General features: G+C 45.9%; 2 protein-coding genes across 2 annotated transcripts in view; one reads left to right on the plus strand and one right to left on the minus strand.

The window, feature by feature from the left end:
- On the plus strand, positions 1-2,282 carry polr1g (RNA polymerase I subunit G). Its single transcript, XM_037267415.1, has 3 exons — positions 1-472; positions 559-700; positions 1,033-2,282. Exons 1-3 carry the CDS (start codon positions 388-390, stop codon positions 1,634-1,636), a joined length of 831 nt encoding a protein of 276 aa, XP_037123310.1. The 5' UTR covers positions 1-387; the 3' UTR covers positions 1,637-2,282.
- A 5,622-nt stretch (positions 2,283-7,904) lies between these two features.
- nova2 (NOVA alternative splicing regulator 2) overlaps positions 7,905-27,025 on the minus strand; it is a 34,934-nt gene continuing 15,813 nt past the window's right edge. The window contains 4 exon segments of the mRNA XM_037267406.1: positions 7,905-15,241; positions 17,996-18,010; positions 18,012-18,039; positions 18,041-18,161. Of these exon segments, the coding sequence (XP_037123301.1) occupies positions 14,219-15,241; positions 17,996-18,010; positions 18,012-18,039; positions 18,041-18,161 (1,187 nt within the window). The 3' untranslated portion in view covers positions 7,905-14,218.

Consider the following 27,025-nt stretch of genomic DNA (forward strand, 5'->3'; position numbering starts at 1 on the left):
GGGGCATTATGGGCGATGTAGTTTATTCAGTCGCGCTCTTTCAATACAAACCGACGCATCACGTGTGCTAGTTGGGCAGTTGCCGCCGGAAGCGAGGCAATCAACTTCTGCCAACCGCTCTCGCGATATTTCCATGATTTGCGGAAAAGCGCACCATAAATGCGTAATCTGGCGTGGTGCATTGTGGGTCATGTAGTCTATTTATTGGACCTTTAATGCAAACTGATACAACACGTCTGGTTGTTGAACTACAAACAAGGCTGACGTTGTGCGGGACCCTAAGGTCACAGTTCAATTGTGGCTACACGCACACGTGCATTTACCTTTTTAGCACGCGCCCCAGCAAATACAGTTTGGAAGACTTTTATGTGATCTTTCAACATTAAAATGCCTCGAGATGTTTCATCCTCGTCGAGCGAGGACGAAGCGGATAACCCGCCCGCGGAACCGTCGTTAGGGCAAAAGGAAAGCGGTAAGTTGGCACTTTAACATGGATAGCTCCTGAATTTAAAATGTGTTTAAATGTATATACCGAGGCGTTGAATTATGTTTTGACAGAAAAGAGCAGCAAGTATCAGTGTCCCGATGACTTCGTGTGCTTCGACCACCAGCCTTGCCGCAGCACGCTGACTGAGCGCTTGAAGAGAAAAAAGAGCGAACTTTGGCTTATTAAAGCCCCTGCCAACTTTGATCCACGATGGTTTGTCGTTTCTGTAATTGCTTTGTTTTTACTATTTTTTACTCACTTAGGTTGCGTTAAAGCTCCAAAGAAATAGTCAAATCAATTTACCCTTAAAGGACCGTCAACAAATTAGGACGTCTTAAAAAAGGTATTTGTTACTTTTATTGCCATGACCTGTCATTGACAAAAACTTTTAAGATGAGTTTTTTTGGTGAATAACCCCCCCCAAATCTGTGAGTATGCAAATCTTTGTCACACTGGTTCTTGCCATCATCATTGTGATGAAAATCTAAATGCTGACTGAATACTATTCTCGTATGAAGCATAATTCCTGGTTTTTGCTTTCGCAGTTTACAAGGAGCGAGCGTGAATCTTTCCGGCTTTCAGACGCTGAAGCTTCCTTCTGCCGCGGACGCAGGAGAACGCCACGGCCAACATGTCTACAACATCCTGGCATCCAGTCACTGCACCAATGATCTCCGCTTGCTCACCACAGATTCGTCATCGCCGGCGGTGGGGCCCGCCTTCTCTGGCATACTGAGTGTGAGTGAAAGCTACGGGGGCGTCCAGATGCCGCCCTGCGTCGTCCACGCCTCGCCCGCGCCGGCCATCCCGGACGGACTCAAACAGAGATTCCAGCCCTTCGGAAGCAAGACGCCTACCACATCGCAGGAGACACAGGTTGAGGACGGGAAGAGAAAGAAGAAGAAAAAGAGAGACAGGAAAATTAAAATAGAGGAACAGGAGGAAGAAGTGATGATCAAACAGGAAGTTGAGGAACCTGCCCAGGAACATACCGAGGGAAAAAGCAGGAAGAGGAGGAAAAAGGACACGGAAGAGGTGGCAATTACGGAAGTGAAGAGGGAAGTGGATGTGAACGCTTTGTACAAAGAGGACGGCTTGGCGAAGAAGAAGAAGAAAAAGAAGAAAAAAAGCAAAACATCTGATGACTAAATGTCATCAGCTCAGACTGAACTTTGATTGTGCTTTTTTTTATTAAACAGAAGAGTCCAAAACAAACATTTATTCTCCATCATGATGTCATGCTACACCCTGGACTGGTTGCCAGCTCGTCTAGATTATCGGTTGCATAATCAAGCGTTTGCTAACATTTATGTTTAGGAACGTGCAAACTCTGTACAGGAATTGAACCAAGAACCTCTTGACTGTGATGTACACATACGAACAAGTTGTCCTCTGTGATGCCACAAAAGAAATATAATAAGTGTGTATTTTCATATCTTTGTGTACTTTTTTTTAGCCCACATATGCGTTAGTTTTAAAATCCTCAAGCACATCTCAATTCATTCTTAGCATGACCAGCAGGTGGCGCCAGAATCCACCTTTTCCTCCAGGTGGCGCTACAGCTTCAGTGTGTGCTTCTTGTGTGTTTTCATGTGTTAAGAGAGTATTGGGCCTTGTCTTTGCACCAGTGTGTGGTCCTGACTCCTGAAAAGCTCCAGCATCTGCTCATGCGGAGACCGAGATCGTTATAAATGGACATGGCACATATTTTTGAGATTTTGTTGGATTGCTACCAAATTTGAACCGTTACAAAAGCTGGGCTGACTCGCCATCAAACATGAATGACTTAAATATTGACGGAGTTTAACAGTAGTTGTACTGTGTCCCGCTTTTCGACTCAGTCTTCAGACTGCCGTTTTTCTGTGCATGTACGAATTTAGGCAGATGAATAATAAATGCAGCTTGGAAGTTTGTCTGCGACGTGTTCGGGACTGCTGAGCGATGCTGAGGCCTTTGCTGGGCTCAGCTGATGCATGGAATGGCAAGGGGTGGGGAGTTGTTATATAGAGGTAATGAATTGGCGAGCCAACCCCCCTTCCCCCATTCCTCCCTCTCACTTTCTTTTATTTGCAAACAGCAGTGCACATCGTTGCAGCTCGCCTGCGGCAACGGGAGCGTTGCTATGGCAATGGGGACCTGCCAAGGACCAGTGTGTTGGTGAGAAAGTGTAGGTGTGTGTAGGGGGGAGTCATCAATGTCTTACACCCTCCATTGGACCAAAAATCAGCGTGCAGTGGACCACTATGTGCATGAAAGAACCCTAACCCGTCTTTTCACTTTTGAACACACCAGAAGACACAACAGTTCTCTGTGTTTGTGTGTGAGGCTGCGGCAAACATCAATAGTCGTTCCCTGCTACTGCAGCAGCAACTTGATGGCCTACTAATGTTGTGCCTTCCCCCCACGCCCCCCTCTTTATGTCTGCCCCCCCAGCCCACTCACTTACTGACTGTAATGAATATGGCCCAGACCACCATTCACGAAGAGGAAGGAGCGGGTGTCAATCATGTCAGCTATGTCGATGTCACGGACACAAGTTCAATGTGAAATCATTTTATTAGAAACAATATAGGTTCAAAGCAACATGGAAGACATCATAAATGTGGCCTGACTGAAATTAACCAGTATCACAATGAAGATCAGAAGCAGGAAATTGTCTCGAATCAGGAAATAGAAATTGAGCAGGATAAGGAAATTGAAAGTGACCCATGATCAAGTACAAGACCAGGGCCCGGTTAAGCATCAGTAGATTGACGACCAGTATGAGGATCGGGACTGAGTCTTGAAAATCAGAATTATTTGTGATTGCCTGCAGACATTGAATGTGTTGCCAGGCTGTGCACCCGGGTGTGTGTCTGATCAGTCAAGAGTAACATATGTTCTCTAAGCAGCTCCCTTTGCAGCTTGCTGCTGTTGCCATGGAAACCACATCACCACGTACCCCCATTGTGCGGACCTATTTACTTGTGTGCGTGTGTGTGTCCTTTATGTGTCCTTCATAGCAGATGCATCCAGGCAAGACAAAACATTCTTATCTGCCCTGCTGCCTTGTTTTAATCCACTCAGACAGTCAAATATTAGACTTGTCTTTGATTCATTCTGATTAAGAGTTACTCCCATTAAACATTGTCTAGGTTTAGTTCAAAGACCATGTGAGTGTGTTTTTGTTTGTGAATTGCAAGGGTGGGGGTTTGGGATGTTTTCCCCTTTGCTGCTTGATGGACAGCGTGTACTATTATTATTATTGTATTATTATTATTGTTAGACACTCGCAACCTCGAAAATATTCCCCATCTAATTGAATCTATACACACGTAAAAACTTTTACAGCCATTCAAACAATTCGATTCGTCGAACATATCAGTACACACATTTCCGAGCTGCTCGTGAACGCGTCAATCACCAGTATGCACTCACAAGCTGTTGCCGACAGGTGCGTCGATGTTTGAAAGCAACTCGAATGACGTTCGTCGTAGCATCTTAGCTAAGCTAATGTTCAACAGACAAGTCGTGTAAGTTGAGTCAAAACTTTGCATGTCAACTGTGCATATTCTTGACAAATTAATCGGTAACATTATGAAAGTGTGTCGTCACTCGTCAACTGACAAAGAGACGCCCTTTTAAATGCATTCCTTGGTTCAGTCCTCGTTTGTTTGGTCTCCACTTGAATATTTGTTAGATTTATTTGTTAGGTCTAGTTTGTTTCAAATTGTTCCTCGTCCTGCTTTAGGTTTAGTCTGTTTTACATTCAGTCTTGGTTCGGGTTAAGGTTTAATTTGATGAGGTAAAGTTTAGGTTCATCAGCTTCATCGAGGTCACATGACTCAAGCAATAGCGTTATTGCTTGATTGCTCTGCAGGGTGCACGTACAGTAAGTTACCAAAGGGGGCGCCATCTCATACAAACATACAACTTACCTTCCTTTTAGCTCTTGGTTTGCTGCTGCTGGTCCCACCCACATGAAGCACCCACTGGAAAAATGATTTAGTACAACAAACATTTATTTGTACATCATATTTAGCACACATAATAAACATTCTCATCACCTTTATTTCTTACATTGCACAACTTTAAGATCACTTGTGAGCTTCGGTTTTAGCTGCCAATATAGCGCTTTTATTTACAAAGGCCACTTGTGTGAGTTTAATATAAACTATATTGCTTGTTTAATGGCTTTATTCAATGACTATAACTGAATTTCACATATTATTTTAGCAGTTGTCCTAACCACTATTTGACTGTCACCCCTGAATTAAATGAACAAAATGACCTTAAATGAGCGTTGATGTGCTTGCAGAATCAACAAGAAGCATCTGACGCCAACTCGGGAAGCAGAAAGTGCTCCCATGAGGCACTTCGGCGTGATTACAGCTTGACATAAAAAAATGCCATGTTGGGCATGTTGAACGCATCGCATCTCAAAGTGAGTGTCAACAAATTACTTTGCTTGTTCTTTGGATTTTTGTGACATTTGTTCAAAAACATTCATAACACTCAAATTTCACTTTAACACTGTCAGTTATTATCCAATTTGAGATGTTATAGAGTTTTATTGCTTCTACCTTTTGCTGTCAACAGTGGTTATCTTAACTTTCCACTTAAATCTTTGACGTCCCTCTACATTTGAACAAAAACAAACGTTTGTTAATGACAGTGTATCTAATTAGATCTTTGAGCTAGACCTTCAAACTTTGGCACATCCAACACTCTGAAATCAAAGAACCTACGTGGCGAATATTGAATGTTATGGTGGTAATTAGTAGACGTGAGACAGTGAAAAGCAAGTGTTTCCCAAACGGCGTCACCTTCGTCTTCATGGACAATAATTATGAAGAGAACCTTTTAGTTTAATATTTAAAATTCTAAAATCCTGCGGTAACATTCTACGAGCGCGCCTTGTCACCGGAGGAGCTTCTTTATCTGGCGGATGAGGAGGAAGGAGGAAGAGTGTGGGAGGAGGAAAGTGACGGGAGGTTGGTCGGACCATGCTGTGAATGAGGACTCCGTTTCCCAGAAGGCTTTGCGACAACTGCCGGAAAGAAGCCGCTCGGCCGATGGCATGGAGAGGGGGGCGGCTGCAGGAACCCGGCGTGTTGTGGAGTCATGGCGGATGTTGGCTGATCGGATGGCTCTGGTGCACAGGAGGATTGTGGGTAGATGGATATGTCAAGAGGACGGACGGACGGACCCTTCTGCGCAACGGGGCCGGTCGACACCCCCCCCCCCCCCCGCAACCAGACCACCTCCACTTACCTGTGGTCACATGACTAAAAATGCGACTTTGCTTCAATGGTTTATTGGACCATGTACAAATCAACAAAACTTGACAGCTTTGCATGGTCACAGAATAGCATTCATTGGTCCACGAGCGGTCGCTGGACGGACGTCACAGAAAAGGGTACCTTCATCATCATCATCATCATCATCGTCCAGCCCCCACAGTTTCATTGCACACTCTCACAGTCACATGCAATGGTTTGAAGACAAAAAAAGTACATGAGCTCACGTCACAGACAAAAGTAAGCGGAAAAGTTCAATGTAGGTCGACAAAGAAGCGTCCGCTCGCTTCCTCTGTCGCTTGACATTCTTTCCACAGCGTTGTTGGTCTCGTTTTGGGTTGTAAACATTAAGTTAGTAGTGTCTCTCTCGCTCTCCCTGCGGAGAAACGATGCTATCAATTGACGGCTGGTTCTGACAAAAGGGCGGACTGGTCTTTGGGCTCGGTCGGGAGGAGACGCGCTAAAATTTCTTTTCAAGAACTACGACAACACCCTGAGAATCGGCAGCACGCCTCTGACTTCGTCTTCCTTCCTCCGGGCCTCTACCGGCGGCTGGTTGCCGTGCAACTGACTCCGCTGTAGTTGGCATGGAAACGGGTTAAGATGGACCTCGTAGCGCCACGTACGCCAATATGAACTCTAGAGTAGTCTGCAGCTCCGGGGGAGGACAGCGCCGAACCCTGACACCTTTCCACCAAGCAGTTTAGTTTGTTCTGCATCTTGTAGGCGGGATCGCCTTACGTAAGTCCTCCTACGCAAGTCATGGCGAGGAGTGCATTTTGAGCAGGGTAGCCTCGACTTCCCTGTTCGAGGCAACCTCCTGAGGTATTTCCAGGCTGGCTGAAAGACAAAAATTCCCTCCAGTGAGTCTTCTCCTGACAGGAGATGCCCATGAATAGCTCACCAGGGAGACAACATCACTAATAAAGCCTGATCCAGATGACCGAGGCCCAAAGCCCCTGGAGGGACCTTGTAGCAGTTACTTGGAATAGCTGATCTAACCTAATTGGCTCTTACTCCTTACCCTGATCACAGATCCATGATCCATATTTCCCTCACTTATAAGAACTTGAGATGCTCATGTATCGTTTGGTCCCGTTAAAATGAATTGTGCTGCCATTGCTTTGCCAGCTGTCTTTGTTGTTTTTTGTCGCGTGTTCAAGCTAACGTGCTAGCATAAACCAAACAACCGTATCGACTTTGGTTCAGAGTACCAAATTTGGTTCTGGGACATGTCTAGCTTGTTGTACGACACTGCTTAGTGGAAAGTTTGTCAGAATGTTGCAGTATATAATCTGGAGGTTAGTTTGCTGCAACTGAAGTTTTGAAAGGCAATATATCCCAGCAATTGTTGTCCTTTTAGACTGAGCAAGTTATTGTCTTCATAAGGAAATACACAGGTCCAACTTTGTGTCGATGGAGCTGATTGTTGAACATGATTTTTGTCTTTGAAAGAACATGCATGAGCCGATTGTTGTCCTTAAAGGGACATTCATGGAAGTCGATTGTTGCCCTATATACGACGGAATTTTCATAGAGGGGATTACTGAAAGGGATGTAAACGAAATTGCTTTTTGTCCTTCAACGATTATTGTCCTTAAGTGGACATACATTGAGCCGATTGTTGTCCTGTAAAGGGCTGTTTTCTTCCCCAGGCCTGCAGACGCGTGAGCGCATATGGTGCCACTAGTAGTACAGTAGTATGTTATCAATGGAGAACATCATATGGTGCGCAGCAGCAGCAGCAGCAGTGGAGGAGGACAGTGATTGGTTGATTTTGGTTTGGTCAGGTGACTTTGAAAGGTGGTGCGGCTGTGGTGGTTGATTGGTGGTGAGTGGAGGGTTTCGGGGGCGGGGTTATGGACAGTCAGCTGAGTCAGATCACATGATGGTCACATGGTTGGCAGCTATAACGATGTCAGGAGCTTCCATGAGGGGATATGGAAGCCTGACTGGTTTTAGCTTGTTGGTGGACACTGGACACAAAACAAACCCCATCCCACCCTCAGCCATTCATCCGTCCATCCAACCTGTCCTACAAACAAACACACGCAGGCACGCTCAGCCCCTGATGTGTTAAAGTGTGATGATGCAGAGTGTGGTGGAAGGTGAAGAATAAGACAACAGAAGACAGGTGATGCTAAAATGAACATTTATAATGACTGCTGTTGCTGTGGCAAAATAAGAATCTTAGAAAATGACCTCATATATCATATAATAATAGTAGTAGTTATTATTAATATTCTTATTATTAGCACTAGATGGCCTTCACTTCACTGGTAATCCACAAGTCAACAAACACAAACTCACTATGTTGTTTTTCTTTTTTTTTGTCTCTTTACAAACACAATGCTACAGTTACATTTAATATTCAATACTCTTTTTTTTTCTTTTCTTTTTTTTTTACGTCAGCTCATCAACGGTGTTAAAAAGCAACACTACTTGGATACTAAAAAACAAAAAAATATTTTCTCTTCTTCCAGTCGTTCCCTTTTGACTCTTTTTTTTTTTTTTTTTTTTTTTAATGAGTTAGGAAATAAATAGCTCGTGTGTGTTTGGAAATGGGGCGACGGGCAGCATAAAATCAGGGGGGTGGAAGTCAGAGAGAGCCATGCGGTGAAATGAACAATTATTGTCACTGTGGTGTTATTAATACTTTTGATCATGTGATGACGTGGAGGAAGAGGATATGTGCTGATGGCTGGCTGGAAACCCGACTGTATTGCACAAAGTTAGCAGCGCCGCGAGCCAGCAAAAAAACTAAACGAGTGAAGTGATATGTCTTACGAGGGGGCGGGGGGGGGGGGGGGACTTCATAAACGGAGGGGGCGGTACAGCAGCTACGACAAACACGACTAACAAGAGTACAGCTAAAGTCTTTATGCTGCCCCACCCTGTACAAAGAAAGTTTATTTACAATGACAACAAAAAGGGTGAAGAAACAACTTTTTTTTTGTATGATTAAATTCCCTTTTTTGTTCCCCCCCCCTTTTTTTTTTCTTTTTTTCTGTCCCCGATGATGAGCCAAAAAAATACGGAGCCTCGGACATGAAATGGAGAGCAAATGTTTTAATTGTAGCCGCAATGCCGATATGACCAGGACACAAAACGCTAATATATGGTGTATATATAATGTGCGCGCAAGATACAAATTTATTAAATCAGTATTTTAGTGGTCACAATTTTGTATTTTGTGACTTTAAATTAGTATGTCGTGTTCGCAAAATATTAATATGTGCCCACAACCGTGCACAAAATGAAAAATACTTAGCAAATTAGTATTGAGTGGCCACAATTTTGTAATTTGTGGCTACAATTGAATATTTTGTGACCACAATTTGTTTTTTGTGGCCACAAATTAGCTTTTTGTTTTGGCCCCTGTAGCTAGCAGCAATCAATTATTTTCACCATGTCCATGTCTGGGGGCTGCCGCAACAAAAAAACAAAAGAAATAAAAAACAAAACAAAAAGTCATATCAGCGAGCATTGCACAGTCTCACAGAGGTTTTTTTTTTCTTTTGGACTTATGGAATGGAGAGTTATTGTCCCGACAGCTGGAGATGAACACAGGAGGAGGCAGAGGAGGAGGAAGAGGAGGAGGAAGATCAATAATAAAGTTCATGAGCGAGCGAGCGAGCAAGGGGTGGTGGCGTGGTGGAGAAGAGGAGGGGGGTGAAAATCAGCTCCAAAGTCTTTGTCGTTAGAAAAAATGGGGGAGTTTTCAAACTTTTTTTTTTTTTCAACAAATGGAGCGAAAGAGAAGACAGAGAGAAAGGGTGAGGAAGGGGTGACAGGTGCCCCCTGACACTATGGCACACGATCAATGAGGAGCTCCACAGCTGAAGAACAGCATGACAAGAGTTAGGAAGCAGCTGGCGGGGATGGGTGGCTCCTCGGACGGACCTGGGCCGGGGACGGACGCACGGACGAACGGAGGGTAGGGAGGGTTAATCCTGCTGGAGGAGGAGGGAGTGGGGGGGGGGGTGGCGGTGGTTGTGGTGTCGTCATGTGATGGAAGGGGGGTGGGGGCGGTGCATGCTGACTTCACGGGCTGTCCCGATACGAGAGAGACGCGAAGGTCGGAATGATCGGTGGCACCCTTTTTTTGGGGGGGGGGGGGGGCATCCTCAGGAAGTTTGGCACTGGTAACGGAGAGAGGAGCAAGAGGAGCAACGTGTGTGTGTGTGTTGTGGGCAGTGAATGCACAAAAAAAAAAGAGGTCATGAATGAAGTCCCTTTCACACCAACTTTTCACCCGCGACACACAATGGAGGGCCGAAGTCTACCTGCACATTTGCGAGTCAACAATGCTAACAAAAGCAGCAAAATCCAAATCATGAATCTTCACTTTCTCACTGCTAATCAAAGCCAGATTTTTCCCCAGCTCACTCCGCTGTGTGAAGGTTCCCGATACGGAATGAGAGGTTGAAGTCAAGCCCCCAAATTTTGCCGGAATGCTTCCTTTGTGTAAGAGGACAGTGGAAAGTTGAGAGCAAGGAAATTGTTGACGAAATGACCAATTTTTTGTGAAAGTTTTGTGTGAAAAGGGCTTGGTGTCTGTTTTGGGAGTAAACAGGCTACACACACACAAAAATGGCAATTTGTCAGTTAGTGAAACACAAACGAGCAAAGTAAACCACAGAAGAAGAAAAAACAGGAAACAGTGATATGACAAATGCAGTCGACACTTGCTGGTGTTTCAAAGTGGTAGTTTTGAGAGGGGTGATTGGTGGCAAGTTTTTTTTGGGGTGGGAGGGGCTTGTGGGTTTGACCAGGGTCCCATAATATGCGTGGTAAGAGTAGAAAGTAGTAAAAGGTCTTTTTTTTTTTCATGGAAACGTCGCAAACATCTAGTTAGCATATTAGCATGCTAGCGATAAGGTGACTGTTGCTGGCCGCTCACAAGAGCGGTGGTGAAAAAATGGCGTGAAAAAGAGCGATTAGACCGAGCATGCACGACACAAACTGTAGTAAACGCTCCCCGATTCCCCAGCTTGGCCCCTGGCCACACGAAAACTAGTGCAAATGTCTTTTTTTTGTTCGAATTTGAGAGGAAAGGGATGCTTCATCGTAACTTAAATACTGCTTTGAGTTTGTTTTAGGCAGATTTATCAAGAAATTAATCAAATACTGATCTACGTTAAAAAAAACATCAAAAAGTGAAACGGCACGGAGCGTGTGCAGGGACGCACTGGTGGGCCGAGCTCGAAGTAGACGTTAGCATCCATGTTAGCGACGTAAAAAAATAGCAGTGATTTGGGACTTTTTGGGGTTTGTTCTCGGGGGTTTGTTCGATGTTTTTGTTGATAATGAACGACACAAAGTCTAAAGTGTTTTTTTTTTCCATTTTTTTGTTGTCCATACTTAACGTCATGCAATATACACGTGCAAAAAGTTTAACATCGAGTCCCACAAAATACATCTTCACTAGAAAAGGGTTTAAGAATGCGATGGAGTCACATTATTTTTCCTCTCCATATTCCAGCATGGTAACGCTAAGCTATCGCTCTGTTTTATTTATTCCCTCAACCGTTGCATTTGTGAAGCGTCCAGGCTAACACTGATGAAGTGCTTCCCCGCTTTTGATAGAAACGATTTAGAATATGCGTCATTCATTTGGCACTTTTTCACATTTTTCCTGGTATAAAAAGTACTGTACGTCTGCGATATCAAATCAAAAAAAAATTTGGCACAGCTTTGAGAAGGACTTATTTTTTCTTGAAACTTGCGCTCGATATGTTTTTTTTTTGTATGTTTTTCAGTTAGCATTTCTTAGTAGCAGCATTTCCCCACCAACACAAAAACAAAGAAACAACCAAACTACGATCAGTCGGGAAAATAGCGTCGCGACGGCAAAACGGACGGGACGAGACAACACGTATCGCTTCATCAAATCAAATGAAGGGGCAGAAGGAGGTTAGACGCACAACACTGCCCCCGCAGGAAGTCCGCAATGCTGCATGCAAACCTGCTAAAATACTCAGCTAGTCACCACTCAGCCGAGATGTCTTCGATATCGTGAACCCGCAAAAATCCGCAAATGGCTGCCCTCACCCCTTCCCAAAATCGTTATAATTGACTCAAAATGCCACAAGTGGAGAAAGACCTGGTTCTGTCTAACTTGCTTCGATTCTTGACACCTAGACAGCAACAAAGCACTAGTTGTGTGCAAATAAAACTCCTAAATGCACTTCAACATAGCTCCTTAAAATCAATATGCCACAAGACGGCAGCAGTGCCTAAATGAAATTCCTCAGCCCATTTCAGCGTAGTTCCTAGACAGCATATGGCGCCCAAGTAATAGTTTTATTGCTTTGGGCTGAGCGCAAAAACAGTTCATAACAGAAGATAGGGGAAAAAAATCTGCAGATTCCCTAATCCGCCAATATGCAGGGGTTCACCGTTGTCCTACAACAAGCTAGTGGAACGGTCCCATGGTCGCCATGACAACAACTACCAGAAGAAGAGTGGGACCTCCTGCTTGACTCATCAAAGATCCTCAGCAGCAGCAGAAGAAGAAGAAGAAGACGACGAGAAGAGGAGGCATGCATCATGGCCGCCGCCCGTGGAGCGATGTGGTAGGGGCACGTGGGTGGGCGGCGTCGGGATGGGGGGGGGGGTGTTTTGGGGGGAGTGCGTGAAGATGGAGTTAAAGATGGAGTAAAGAAGCCTCCTTACCAGACAGCCTCGCCGGCTGGCCCAGCGGCGCCTCCGAAAGACAAACTAAGGAAGAGGAAGGAGAGGAATCCCCACTCGGGCACGGTCGCCGGGGTGAATGACTCCAACGCACCCCCGCTGCTGACTTTTTACATTCACTTCAATGAGACCTTTTTCGATTGTTTGTAAACAATTAGCGCCAGGGGACTTCCGGGTGGCAGAAAAGCGGGCGACTGACTTGAAATGAAAACCATCTGAAATTATCCTCGCGAGGGTCACGGGCATGAGGAAAAACTATTGAAAGGTTTTTGTTTTTTTAAATCCAGAAGTTTTGAATATTGGTTAAATGGAGCTAATGTTGTCTTTGAGTCATTTAGCAAAACGGCTAGTATGCTAGCTAGTATGTGTGATGCCATTTTGAGAAAAGATGACACACTTCATGTAATAAAAGCAACAAAAAAACGCTGATAACCTAACCGGTCGGGTAAAACGAAGCTTTTTCACAACGGTGTCAACCCAGCTCATGTTCGAGAACAATTTGGTGATTCCCGCTTAACATGGAGCTGATGTCGAATTTTGCTGTTTAATCAGCAAGTCAAGCAATAATTATTTGATATGTCTTAATTTCGAGCCATTGACGTGGTTTCATTCAATCCTATCCGTCCTTTGCCACCCGGAAGTACGTGTGACGTCATGGGGAAATGTTCTATTGTTTTAGGGAAAGTGCCCCCCCCCCCTTCCTGGCTCCCACCAGACGTTCCGTCTTTTCCCCAAGGAACCTCCGCCGATTGACGCCCGGCTCTCCATATGCCTTCCGATCCGGAATATTCATACTGTGTATAATAATTGATATTTCATATTCGCTAGTGTTCCCTGCCATACAAAAAGTCGTCCAGTTGCGTCCCCTCGCTTCACAGTGCATTAAGACAACAATTCAGTGTACTCCGACCGTAAAAAAACAGACAAAAAAAAAAAACAGCACAAAAGAACGCACAAACAGAGCACGCCAGTAACCGCTGCCACCTTCGCCGCCTGTTTTTCAGTAGTTAGTCCCCAAGTGCTTTTTAGCCAACAAGGACTCCATTTTATGGTTTAGCGAGCGCCAGGGAGGATAAGCCGGGTCAAGATAAGGGGGGGGGATGCTAACGAGCAGACCCCTAACATAGGCGGCGCCCCCTCCCCCCGGCTTAAATAAGACATATATTACACTATGTGGCGTTAGCATTCATCTGCAGTCCAAAAACATTAAATTAAAACATTTACATTCAACTCCTCTGATAAGAATAAATAGCGATGATGTCATCACGCCGCGCAGCACAGTTTCGCTCGCTACGTGAGGTCATCAATGTGGGACGGAGGATTTGGGGCAGGGGTGGGGCTGAGATTCGAGGTTAGGGGGCGGGTGCATTTGTTCTGCCGTACGCACACCTGTGCAGTCACGGAACCCTCACGAGGGGGGAGGGAAGGGGAGGGGCAAACTGAAACCCTGCAGGAGGTGGGTGGGGAGGCTGGGGCGGCTCCCCTCCCCTCCCCTACTTCCTGTCATTCAGCGTGTCCACAGTACGCAAACAAAACAAACATCTTAATTTACGCAACAAAAAGGAATAAAAAGTCCGTAAAGACGTTAAGTAATAAAACTTATTTACATTTTACATGTTTGTTTTTTTTTCGTCATCCCAGCACTTTTTTTTCGAGGGGGTAATACTGAGAAGACGACCCAGAGGGGTTGAAAAGGACAAAAGAAAAACGCTCTCCTCTCCTCTTCCCTCTCGCGATTCCTTGTGGGCATGGTGGGTTAGCCCACCTTCTGGGGATTGGTGGCACGCACCCCCTGCTCGTAGGTGATCCTCTGGCTGATCAGGTACTGCGCCGCCTGCGTGGCCGCCTGCGATCCCGTGATGGTCACCTTCCTGTTCCGGGTTCCCGGAATGAACTCGCCCTTCTTGGAGATCTGGATGCGAGCGCCGGTCAGCTCCTGGTACTCCACTAGCGTCTTGCCGCCCTTGCCCAGGATGGCGCCCACCAGGTTCTCCGGCACGGCGATCTCCACCACCTCCTTGGCGCCTTCCGCCAGCTTCTCGGTGGCTAGCAGTGAGGACGCCATCAGGGGCGAGGTGGCGCTCAGGTACCCGTTGGTGGCCCCGGTGGCGGCGGCCAGCGAGCCCAAGGAGAAGCCTCCCAATCCCGCGGCCTGGTGGGCGGCGCTCGTGGACGCGTCGCTGGCGTAGGATGCCAGCAAGTTGGCGGCGGCGGCAGCCGCGGGGTTAGCGTTAGCCGCCACGGCAGCCAGTACCCCCGAGGCGGCGGCCGGGTTGAGCCCCAGCCCGAGAGAGTTGGTATTGTAGCCGTAGCTGGCCAGTGTGTTGAGGGCGGACGTGATGGTGAGCAGGTCGTTACCCGACAGGCTGGACATGGTCGTGGGGAATGCGCCCACCCCGGCCAGACCCGCTTGGCCGAGGAGCGAGGAGGCCGTAGCCGCCGCCGCAGCGGCCGCCGCCGGCATGACCTCCGCCGAGTTGGCGTACGGCGAGCCGGTGGGGTTGGAGTTGGCCACGGGCCCGGTGATGTTGGAGTAGGAAATGTTGAGGCAGGACGAGCTCTGCGGGTCCTCTTGGATCTTCTGCACGATGATCTCCACCGCCTTGCGGTTCTGCTCAGGCTCGCCGCTGATGGTGACCACGCGCTCCTGCAGGTTGATCCCTTCCGGCTTCTGCGACAGCTGCACCCAAGCGCCCGACTGCTCCATCACCGCCTTGACGGTGGCGCCGCCCTTGCCGATGATCAGGCCCGCCGTGCTGTTGGGCACGATTAGCTTGGCCTGCCAAACGGGACCACAAGCGCACGTTACACATTTGACATACTGAAGGATTGCGCATGCAAAAACGGACTGGGTTGTTCACGCAAACAAATAATGTGGCTGGTACGCTTCATTGTGCGCATTCTCTAATTTCTTAAAGATGGCGTGACCTCAAATAAGCCTCCCGCCGGACGTGAAGTTAACATTTGGATGCAACGAGAGAGAGAGAGAGAGAGTGCACGGAGGAGATGTGGAGGACGGTGCAGCGTCGCCACGGCAACAAGGTAAAAAACAAAACACTCACGATAGAGAGCGGAGGACACCGTTGAGTTGAGAGAAGGGGATTGTAAAAAGCTGCTTCACCGCAAAAACAAGACTCAGTGGGTCACTGTTGCCATGGAAACAGCTCCGCTACCGTATTGAGATGAGAGGCAAGTGAAAGGCAGCCAGTGCGCACAAACACAGTTTAGTGGAGTTAATTGGAAAGAAAAAGAAATCTTTTATGAGGATACCTTTTCTTTTTTTTTTCTTTTTTTTTTTTTAAACACAAATGTGGGCAAATAGTAAATTTTGGGCGGGGGGGGACTGGCCAGCTTTTACGACTAGTCTAGTTTCTTTTTTCTTTCTGAAATGTGAGTTGTAAAGTGAGCGCATTGTGCCCGACATGAGTGTGGGTGGCTGAATGGAAACTTTTACAATGAACAACTTCAGCTTTGAAGTGAGTGAAAAGATGCAGTGCAAATGAAAAGACTTTTGGCCTTGGAGGAGGAGGAGGGGGGATGTCTTTAGTGAGGAGAAACGGGGAGGACAAACTAGTGACACCTAGTGGAGAAAGTGGAACAAAAGCTTAGATTTGACCTTCAGTGTTTTGTAAACGAGCGAGTAAAAGAGAAAAAAAAAACCTATTAAAACAAAAAGTAACAGGCACTGAGGGAGGTAGTCGAAAAGATTGTACCCATCAGCTTTTTCCTCCCACGCACACAGAGGAGAAGAAGAAGTCGTGGGAGTAGAAACAGAAAGCCACGTCTGCTAACGATCGATCGCTCGCTTCTACCATCTTTTTAGTCGGTCGCATGGCCTCCTGCACTAATGAGCTCCCCCTTTTTCTCGCACGTTTACATCATCCTCATTTTTCCCACGACTGCAGTTGCGTTTATTATTCATGGTAACTAAATTAAGCAATTATCTAATTACGTGATTTTAAAAATCAAGTACATCTTAGGCGGGAAAGCATCTTAATTAATGCGACAAATTTTACAAGACTCAAATTTGCCAGAAAATGCTACAATATTTTTAGATCTGTCTCAAACAAAAGCACAAGTCGACAAATTTAACATGAGGGTGACATTTTGTGGACTTCCTACCGGGAGAGGCAATAACAGGAAGTAGGAAACAGGTGTCCACGGCTGAGGTCAAAGGTGACAGGAAATGGACACAGGAAGTGACTAGACTGCGGTCAAGTTTGTGTGCTTGTGTGCATGTCTAAGATTTCACAGCCCTAAATAGTCACCATGAAAAGGAGCTAGTTGTTCTTTTAGTTTTCGAGAACTTACACGGAACATATTATGGAAACTAGCAAGTGTGAAATTAAACAACAGAGTCAATCTTTAGTTATTTGACGCTTACTGAAAAAAATTCTTATTTACATAATTCCCCCCCGCACACAAATGTTACTCAGCCAGGGACTTGGTAACTATCTTTAACTTGGAATGGAGGGAGAAGCCTCGTGTCACTCTGCGTACTATTTATACACACACAGACACACTCACACGAATAATAGAGTGTTGAGTCTATTTGAAGGGGTGGCTAATGTTTCTCTTCGTTCATATCGATGGCGGCGAGACAAGAGCGACAAAAGGGAACGCGATGTTGTGATGATTGATAGGCGGCGACCGCTCTTGTTAGCCAACAGCCGCCACTGTGACCAGCAGCTGGTGTTAATCGAGATGATTTACGAAGTACAGAAATTCTTTGACTTACCCTCGACAAATTGTTGACGCGCGGGTATATTTTTTGTATTTGTGGTTACCGAATTGTTTGTGCCTTTTTGTTTCTTGTTTCTATTTTTTTGTGTTGTTTACTTGTATGTATATTGTGTACTATGTCTTGTCACCGTGGGATAGTGGGAACGTAATTTCGATTTCTTTGTGTGTCTTGGCATGTGAAGAAATTGACAATAAAGCAGACTTTGACTTTTACCGGTTAGCATGTAGCGCGCTGTTTCTTGGATTAGTCTTGTTGAACGATCAACAAAACAAAACTGAGATGTGCCGAGTCCACGTTTGTGAGGCTTTATGAGGACATTCGAATTAGCAAACGGTGACTTTGGCGTGATCATCCCCTGAGGGAGTATCAGAGTATCTACAGGACTCCATTAACATCACAAGAAGGTGGCCTAGATTGTTTTAATTGCGGTTAGCATCATTAGCCTCTAACTGCTAAACCAGCTTTTTAATTAATCGCATGCTGCTTGCGTGAGTGTGTGTTTTCCCTTGGCGGAACATCATCTGTCAATAGACACTATCACTGCCAGACTCGACGAGGCCGCTATCATGAAGAGAGAGAAGAGCGGGCTAAGGCCAACTTAGCGATCTATGAGACTAATTGCTGCTAACTTGAGCAGGGGCAATGTTTGGTGTGCCTGTGTGTCGTTTTCCTGCCTCACGCCAACTCTCCAACTTTAGGTCACCTTCCTATTCCTGTTTCCGGTCCCTACTTTCGCGCCAGACTTTAGGTTGAAGTTTTGATGGCTTGCTAACGCCCTCCACACTCTACCTGTTTGATGCGGTCCAGGGTTGACCGTGGTCTGGGGCTGTAGATGCTGACGGTTCCGACTTCTGGCTGCTTTGCGGCATCTCTCGTACTTTCTCTGCGATGAAGTCGTGGACGCCGTTGAGCGCCTCCACCGTGCCCTGAACCAGACATACCCGCTCTGTGGTGCCTGCACACATCAATAAAACAAATGCATGATCATTATTAGCTTTGTTTTCATGGGAAATTGGTTCGAGGTTTCAGTTTCTCTTTGCAATATTGATATTTGGTAGGCATGTCTATCATGAGTAGACCCAGAAAAACATCTCAGGAAGACATGGAGCGAAAAACGCAGGAAGTCTGCCATTTTAGTTTGAATCAGCTATTTTAGGCTAATTTTCCACGAGGTCTTTTAAAGACCCAACTTGTCCAATGAACGTGTGACTACGTTCACTATCGTACTCGGAAAAAGGTGGCGTAGCTCATGTGTGATGAAGATGGATGGACAGAAAAAGGCCAGGCTAAAAATAAAAGCCGGAGCTGACGTTTTTATCTACCTTGCCCGCTTTGTCCCTTCACAAGACATCAACATGCGTCACCGTTAGCATTTGAGCAGTGACATGGCTGCCCGTGTGTACACGCATGTGTGTGTGTGAGTGAAAGAGAAACACGGCGAAAGAAACTGGGCCTCGCCTCTCGCCGACAGCTGGTGCCCTCTGGGTAATCTGCTCTCGTCCAATCAGCAGCAGGGATTAGCAGGCCATTGTCTTGGCATGAGAATGTGTGTATGTGTGTGTGTGTGTGTGTGTGAGAACAGGATATTGTCGGGGAAGCTCGAGACCAGGCTTTGGCCCAGCTGTGCTGCCGCATCTTCATACCCCCCCCCCCCCCCCCAGGGACCTACCGCTAATCAAATAGTCATTCAAATCGCTAAATTAATCAATAATGAATGATTCATGATTAAATCATGTTTAGTGACACAATTGGTCACTAGAGGGCGCTGTCTGCGGAGGGGCTGCCGACAGCCGCGTAAAAAGTAGAACATGCAGCGTTGCCTTGATTTACAAGTTGGGTTTATTCTCAATTGAGTTGTGTGTTGAATTCATTTGTGTGTTTTCATTTGACAACTCTTTGACCGTCGGTCACTTTCTGCGCACGGCGACCATGCGGAACACTCATCATCGTCATCATTATGCGGGCTGCTTTTTATTAAACGCCTGCTCGTATGACTCACTCCTTCCTCCTCTTTCTCTTCCTCCTCCTCTTCGCTTCCCTGATGACCCAAACTCACTGTTGATTGTAGGACCGCTAATTTGCTAGCACGCTAATTATAGTGGAACACGATCCATTTGGCGTGACACTGCTCGACTTTTGAGTCATTTCTTTCAAAACTAATAAATGTCCCTTTTGGAAAGAATTTCACGGTACAACCATTGTAAAAATTTATAACTGTGTAGGCGATATTTGAAGCGAAATTTTAACTGAGGCACTAGTCAGTGGGGCTAGCCACCATGCTAATGCTAGCAGTCATTCCCAGCAGAAGATCCATTAAAGGACAATGTGTTTTAGCATCGTTCAGTTTCTCCATCATCGATCATTCACTATTCATTATTATTGTTTGCCAGCACAAACTTTACAAACAGTCGCTACTAAAAATCTCCACTGGATGTTCTCCCGACGTCCATGCAAGTCGCGTATGGGAGGAATAGACGATGGTGCTAAAGAGAGGCGCGTTGATTACTTTAAGCTTATTAAGGTGATCGCCGCAAGGTGGAGGATAAGCCGGCGTTAGTCGGCTACCTTTGATCGCCTCTGATGGATTAGCCGACTGTTAGCAACGCCTGCCGCTAAACAGCCTTTCCTCCTTTCCTGTCTGCCTTTTCTGAAATACAAACAAATCTAGCAAAACAGTACTTTTTATTTTCTAGAATTTTTATATATATTTCTTTACTTTTTCTGTACCAAACCTTTCTCCATAATAAACTCCTTTTTAGAAATAGAAAAGATATAAAATAAAAATTACTTCACCTTTTTTTTCTGGAAAATATAACTACTTTTTTCAAATAAAAACGTTTTCTTTCAAAATGTGACCCCAGAAAACAACTTTTCTGGAAAACCACTTTGGAGAATCCTAGCGCAAACGCCAGCAGAGTTTAAGACCCTGAAAAGGCAACCGATGACATCACATGACACATGAAACCTGATTGGACGGAAGCCGTCTGCTGCTGTAACCTTGGCGACAAACTCCCAAACTGCGAAAATGTAGAAAATACACTCAGGCGCAAGATTTTATACAGCTGCAGGTGATGTCATAAGCGCGTGCGAAAAGTGTGTGCATGTGTGCGCGCATGCGATCATGTGCTGATGTAATCATGAGCAGGAAGGAAAGTTGGATGTGTTCTCGCTCAAGTCTTATGGGATGAAAATGTGATGGTTTCCTTAGAACACACACACACACACACACACACACACCACACACACACACACACACACACACACACACACACACACACACACACACTCGAAGGTCCAAATGAGGGCCAATTAGGAAAGGAGAAAAATTGACGGCCGGGGTCATTGTCATGATCTCTACAAGAGAGCAAGTGAAATTCTTCTGGCTGTGGCACTGACAGCTTCCACATGTTGCCGCATGCGTGCATGCAAAATGACCTTATCGGAAAAGGCTTCCCGACCTTTTACCGTGCGGCGACCCCCACGTCAACCCCCGCCTTGCCCCGCCCATCCCACCTCCCACCGGCTGTCCCTTCATGTGTCAGCAGCTTGAACGTAAAGAATCACGGCAAACAAAAGAAGCTGGCAGAAAGGGAGAGAGAATTCCTCCCCGCTGATGTCACCTTTTCTTCATTTGCTGCAGCTGCTGCCTCCACAACAAAATGTAAGGAACCTCCACACCAGAATTTCCTAAGTCACCTACGAGCTCGCCCCAAATTACCGCCAGGCCCTTGGAAAAGGACATTTGAATGAGCCTGCGCAAGTTTCTAATGTCCAAAAAAAATGGACGAAACGGTGAGAGCGGATATGAGCAGAAGCAAAGCCGAGACCTCCCCCAAGGCCAATTAGTCTTTGGCTTCTACTTGTCCATCCTCACTCATGCTCTCCTCCTCCCCGTTTCCCATCACACTCAGGACGCCCCGTTAACCCCCCCTCCTCCCTCCCACAATCTCCCATGATTCCCTTGTGCTCTTTTATTTTGGACGCAAGGATGTCTGTTGTTTCCCTGAGCGACCGCGCCAGTGGTGAGCAAACAAGAAGCCCCTCCTTCCTCCTCACACCCCTCCTAAATCTCTTGTTATCCCTCCCGGCACATCACAGTGAAATCCGCCTAGCAACAAGACGCACATGAGGATCTTTTTCAAATATGTTTGGGGATATTTTATTTTAGTTAGCTATTTATTTTATTATTCATTTTTTATGATTCATATTTAGGATGTTAGTTTTAAATTATTTCTCCATATTTTTAAAATCAAGATGATCAAAATTGTGGCTTGCAGTGCTCTGTAAACAAACACGCGCACGCACAGTGCTGCTTATCTGGGCACACGCACGACTATATATACACACCTAATCACTCCAGGCCTCATCTGTCCCAGGCGCACGCAGGCTCAGTAACTGGACCTGGTGTGAATTCCTGCTCAAACCCAGTGAGTTCAGTGCTCTTCTGATCTTGCCTTGACACACACACAATGCTCCCCAAATGATCTCATAGGGTCCTAACATGGCAGACTGGTTGCCTTGCCCCTACTCATCCGACAATTTGGTAACAGGAAGTAGTTCTGCCCCCCCCCCCCAGAGCTCCTCCGCAATTAAGGTGTCATGTCAAAACCTCCCAAGTGGTGAAGAAGAACCACAGCCGCTGACTGTGTTGATTGAAGGGAACAAACACACAAAGAGAAAATGAAAACCTTTGTGGGTAGCAGCTGTAGCCCACAACTCACGTCCATATGCTCACATGTGGACTAATTGTCCAATGAGCTTCCACGGACTAGGCCACGCCCCTTTAAAAAGTTATTAATGATAGAAAGCTGGTTTGGTATCAGGAAAAATCAAGCAAACCCCTGAATGGAGAAAAACAAAGAGCAAAAGCAGGTTCTCCATCCGTCCATCCATCTGAACCGCTTATCCTCATGAGAGAAAAAATAGACTGAAATCAGATTTTGTATTTTTTATGGCTCAATGCCGCAGGGCTCTAAAGCAGCGAAAAGTTCACGCCCGAATGATTTACGCGTGCGCCACGTCAGACTTGAAGTTGGAGATGACGCTCCAAACTTGCCGGCAGGAATGCGAACTCACTTGCAGACACGTTTCCTCGACTCCCCCCCCCTTCCCGGCTCTTCCACGTGCAACATTTGCTCACGCCGCCTTGCTGAGCGGCGCGCCGGGTCAGCTTTAGCATATTGACCTTCTCCGTGCATGTGTGTATGCCTTTTGTGTCATCACACTACTCACACACACACACTCCATAATAACAGTGGCTGTCTTCAGCTCGTTGAGCGTAATCTTCCTCGTTGGTGTCTAGTATCGCACAACTGCATTAGTGCACTCGCACCTGTCTTTGTATGGGCTAACACACACACACACACATGCACAATCTATTCCGGTGTCTACGAATCTTGACCTCCCAAAGCTTCAAAGTTATCTAAACATTCCCTCTAACCTCATTTCTAACGCGTGCGTGTCTATCTTTGGCATTTTGTGTGTGTCTGTGTGTGCGCGTGTGTATGTATTTGTGTGTGTGTGTGTGTGTGTGCACAGCTGACAGGATAGAGAGGGGCAGTTGTGTTCACATGAAGGGGGTGTGCGGGGATGGTTTTGGGGGGGTCTGCAGTCTGTAAGGGTGAGATAGGGGGCTTAGAACAGCTGACACTGTCCAACACACACACACACACACACACATAGACACACACACATGGTAAAAGGGGAAGTCAAGTTAAAAATTGTCTTAATAAAATTGTCATAATTCTACGTATGTGTCTGAAACTGTATACGAGCGACCATCGTGTTTATGAAATATAAATTAAGCAGCGAAACAAACCCATCTTTATCCAAACCCAGCAGGCGGCCATTTTGTGGAAAATGACATCACGGTCGCTCAGGTAAGCGACCAATCCCGAGGCCCTGAGCGACTGCTCTTTTTAAACATCAAATGTGTGTGACAAAAGTTTCCGTCAGCAAGCCCTGCTTTAATGAGTCCCAAAAGAAATTTGGGGTCTATAATTGATGCTAAGTGTCCGTAAAACCGGAGACATGACGGAGCATGCAAATGGTTTACATTTTTAGTGTGGAAAATATGAACACACAACCACACTCAAGACCAGGCCAGCTGTCTAATTAACTTATTGAATGACTTAATGACGCTAATCTAAATATATCGCGAGTCGAATATCTTCACAAAAATCTCTCTCACACATGCGCGTGAACACGCACGCACGCTCACAGCTGCTTCGCGAACTACCTCAACAACATTCTAACAAGTTCGCACCAGTTCGAACCGGGCCCTCCGCCGGAGCCTCGCTCTCCTAAACACGCCATACCGTGACATCGCGCGTTAAGACCACAACGGTCCGCTTTGCGACATTTTACGACGTGTTGTTTATAACGTGGCTGACAGTTTGTTAGCGTCTGGAATGCGAACGTCAACACCGAGTCAACAGGGCAACCCTTTTTTTTTTTTCTTTTTGTGTTTAGTAAAATTTTGTCAAATTAAAAAAAAAAAATGAAATAAATAAATTTAATTAAATAAATTTAATAAAATAAAATAAAAAAATCAGGCAATTGGGACAATCCCTAAAAAAATCATTGGTTACATTCCTAACTTTACGGTGTTTGCTATTTATTATTTTTCATGTCCTCCATTTTGCAGCTTTCAATTTGACACGCATCCGGCCTTCTTTCACTTTAAACCACGTCGGCAATGTCAGCTTTACAGTTACCATGTCTGCTATGTATCCAAGTAACCATCAATAACCTAAGTATCAATAAAAACAACTTAATTCATTTTCAGCCTCCAACAAAAATCAAAGCATTTGGACACACGTACACACACACACGCGCCAACGAAGACATCATCTTTGAGTTGCGTAATGAATGTTCTTTAGCGCACCATGTACAAAAAGTGACGTGCAGCAAAAGAAAAGAAAAAAAACAGTCGTTGGCCCAGGTTTGCGATCATCTGCCTTAATCACACGGCGAGTTCCACGCACACGCAACATTTACTCAACACAGTTCGCTGGCCATGGAGACCAGCATGCCTGCTCCTTTACATCATCTTCATCAACAATCTGGTCCCCATTTGTTCCAGGGTGTGTGTGTGCATGTGTAATGCGTACAAATGTATGTGTGTTTCACATAGGTATGAGGGGCCATCAGGGACATTATTCTTTAGAGCTCACGCTCCTACAAATGAGCGTGTGTGTGTGTGTGTGTGTGTGTGTGTGTGTGTGTGTGTGCAGCCGCTGCAACATTCACACACTCTGATTGTCACAACATCCTCATTGCCCCCCCCCCCCAAAAAAAAGTCGGACATGACATTCCTAATTCCAAACCAAGAAAAACAAAAGCAGCCCTTGGCGGCGTGGACTTTGTCCAACACGTTTTTTTAACAGGCTGCCGAGCCGAGAGAGCGAAGCCATATTGTTTCACTTTGTTTGGCGTGTGAATCATGGACCTAAACGTCGCCAACAGAACTTTTTTGGGGATGATGTCATTGCTGCAAGTGACCACATAGTTACCAACATGGCCGCTTGTTATGAAGATTTGCCTTGATGGTGTTTTCTAAGCAGACGTTTCTTATGCGGCGGTACTTTGACTGCATGTCAGCGGCCGGGCCTCACTTTTGGCTGTTCCTTCGGAGTGTTTTTGTTTTTGTTTTGTATTTGTGAGTTTGGTTAACAGCTGAAAGTGCTTCGGGGAGGCTTTGACTCTTCTTGCCCACATTTGAGGCCATTTCAGTTCCTTAATTGTGCCATTTTTTTTTTTCACGTCACATCATTTGAGCCTCCTCAGCTCCAGTAGCGCATCCTCTGTGTGTGTGTGTGTGCGTGTGTGTGTGTATGCGCTCATAGCAATGAATGAAAAGCATATGGAAGGCAATTACTTTTGATTTATGTCAAGACAAACATCAACACACACACAGAAGTCATTTTAAAGATGTGAGTAGGAAAGACTTGAAGAGGTGAAAGAACAATCGGGAGGGGAAAAAGGGAGGATGGGAATATATATACGGGAAGGAAGGATTGAAATAAGGAGAGGAAAGAATTAGAAGAAAATGAATGAGAAAGAACAAGGATGGAAGCAAGAACTAATACACTCTTCATAGAACTGTAAAATCCTAAATGTCCTTAAACACACCACAGACACTCGCACATAATTAAAGGGAAAGTCCAGTGGTCGTGACAGCTGACGGCTTTGTGGGATCCCAGACTATAAGAAGCGAGGGGGTGTTAATCATAAAGGGGCGGGGCCGGGGGGGGGCTGTAAAGATGGGCATTGTGGGCTTTCTCTTAGAGGATTAAAAATAATGGAAGAAGGGGTGGGAGGGACAACTATTGTCGTATGTGTGTGTGTGTGTGTGTGTGTGTGTGTGTGCATGCACGTGTGCAGAAGGGGCCGCCCCCTCTCACCAGAGATGAAAAAGCATCATCAATACACCTCTTTGTTTGCTACACTCACCTTCTTCTCTTCCTCGACACCCACTCCACGCCATAAAAAGAAAAGAGAAAAACAAAAGGGCGCGCTGCCCCTTTAAGAGCACACATCTGTGGCGAGCGAGCGAGCGAGAGAGAAAGTACTCAGAAGACGAGACATTAGCCCATTTGGACCTTTTAAATGTGACCCCTTTGTGCCAGTCGGGGGAGGTTGCCAAGGCGACCGGCAACGCTGAGTGTCATTGTTGTCAAGGGCCAATCAGGGTGCAGCACATACTGTGTGTTTGTGTGTGTGTGTGTTGGGATAGCTTTTAACATGCTGTTTTCATTTGAATTTTTGGATTTAGGCCTACTCGCACATGTACACACACACACACACACACACACACAGAAACTGCGCACCAAGTATTTGATTGTGTTGCATTCAATTTCCAAAATAGTATTGCGTCGCTTTAAGAGCTTTGTGTTGTCTTCAAGTGCTCCTCGTGGATGTTGTCTTGTTTTCTAATTAGTGGTGTAACTCTCTCTCTCTCTCTCTCTCTCTCTCTCTCTCTCTCTCTCTCTCTCTCTCTCTCTCTCTCTCTCTCTCTCGCTCTCTCAGTCAATATTGCTTATTTTGCATTCATTTTCTCATGTCGTTTTTTTTTTTACTGCAGTATTAATTTGGAGGAACTGATGTCTTATTAAGTAGCTCGAAATACACACATGCACTCATAAACACACTTTGTGAGGGGAAGAGGGGAGGGGGGGCGGAAGACGAGAGGGTCTGGACGGGGACCAAGATGTGAAGAAAGACATCTCTCTCTCTAGCGCTCTTACACCTGCTAGGGGGGGTTGGGGAGCACTAGTGGGGGAGGGGGTCACTAAGAGGAAGGAGTGTGTGGGGGCGATGGCTGCACGGCACTTGTCACTTTGATTTCCATCACCACGGCGATGGGCATCCCACAATCCAGTGTGTGTGTGTCGCCGCGGTAACGCAGAAACAAATCAATGTATGTGTGCTATTTACAAGAAGCTTCTGTGAGTGCGTGTGAGAGTGTTTTTTTTTTGTGAGAGAGGAAGTGAAAGTGTGTATGAGAGGGAGAGAGAGTGTGTGTGTGTGAGACAAAGATGCATGGTGACATTCGTATAGCTTAGCAAGCAACAAAGTCCGGCGTCGTCATGAGAAGTGACACGGCGGCGGCCATCACTTTAAACTCCGCTGACTCCATGTGGCCTTTGGCTATGCTTTTCACGAGGGGGGGGGAGTCAGGGGGGGGGGGGTCGTGGAGGGTTCACCAATAGCATTTGTTGTCATGTCACTGCGATTGAGCATCTGAACAACATATGATTTTTTTTTGGTGGGTCTTCCCATGATGGACATTGACCAGATTTCTCAGGCTTTTTCTCA

The sequence above is a fragment of the Syngnathus acus genome, chromosome 13 (assembly GCF_901709675.1).
Source record: "Syngnathus acus chromosome 13, fSynAcu1.2, whole genome shotgun sequence".
NCBI classification, from domain to species: Eukaryota; Metazoa; Chordata; class Actinopteri; order Syngnathiformes; family Syngnathidae; genus Syngnathus; species Syngnathus acus.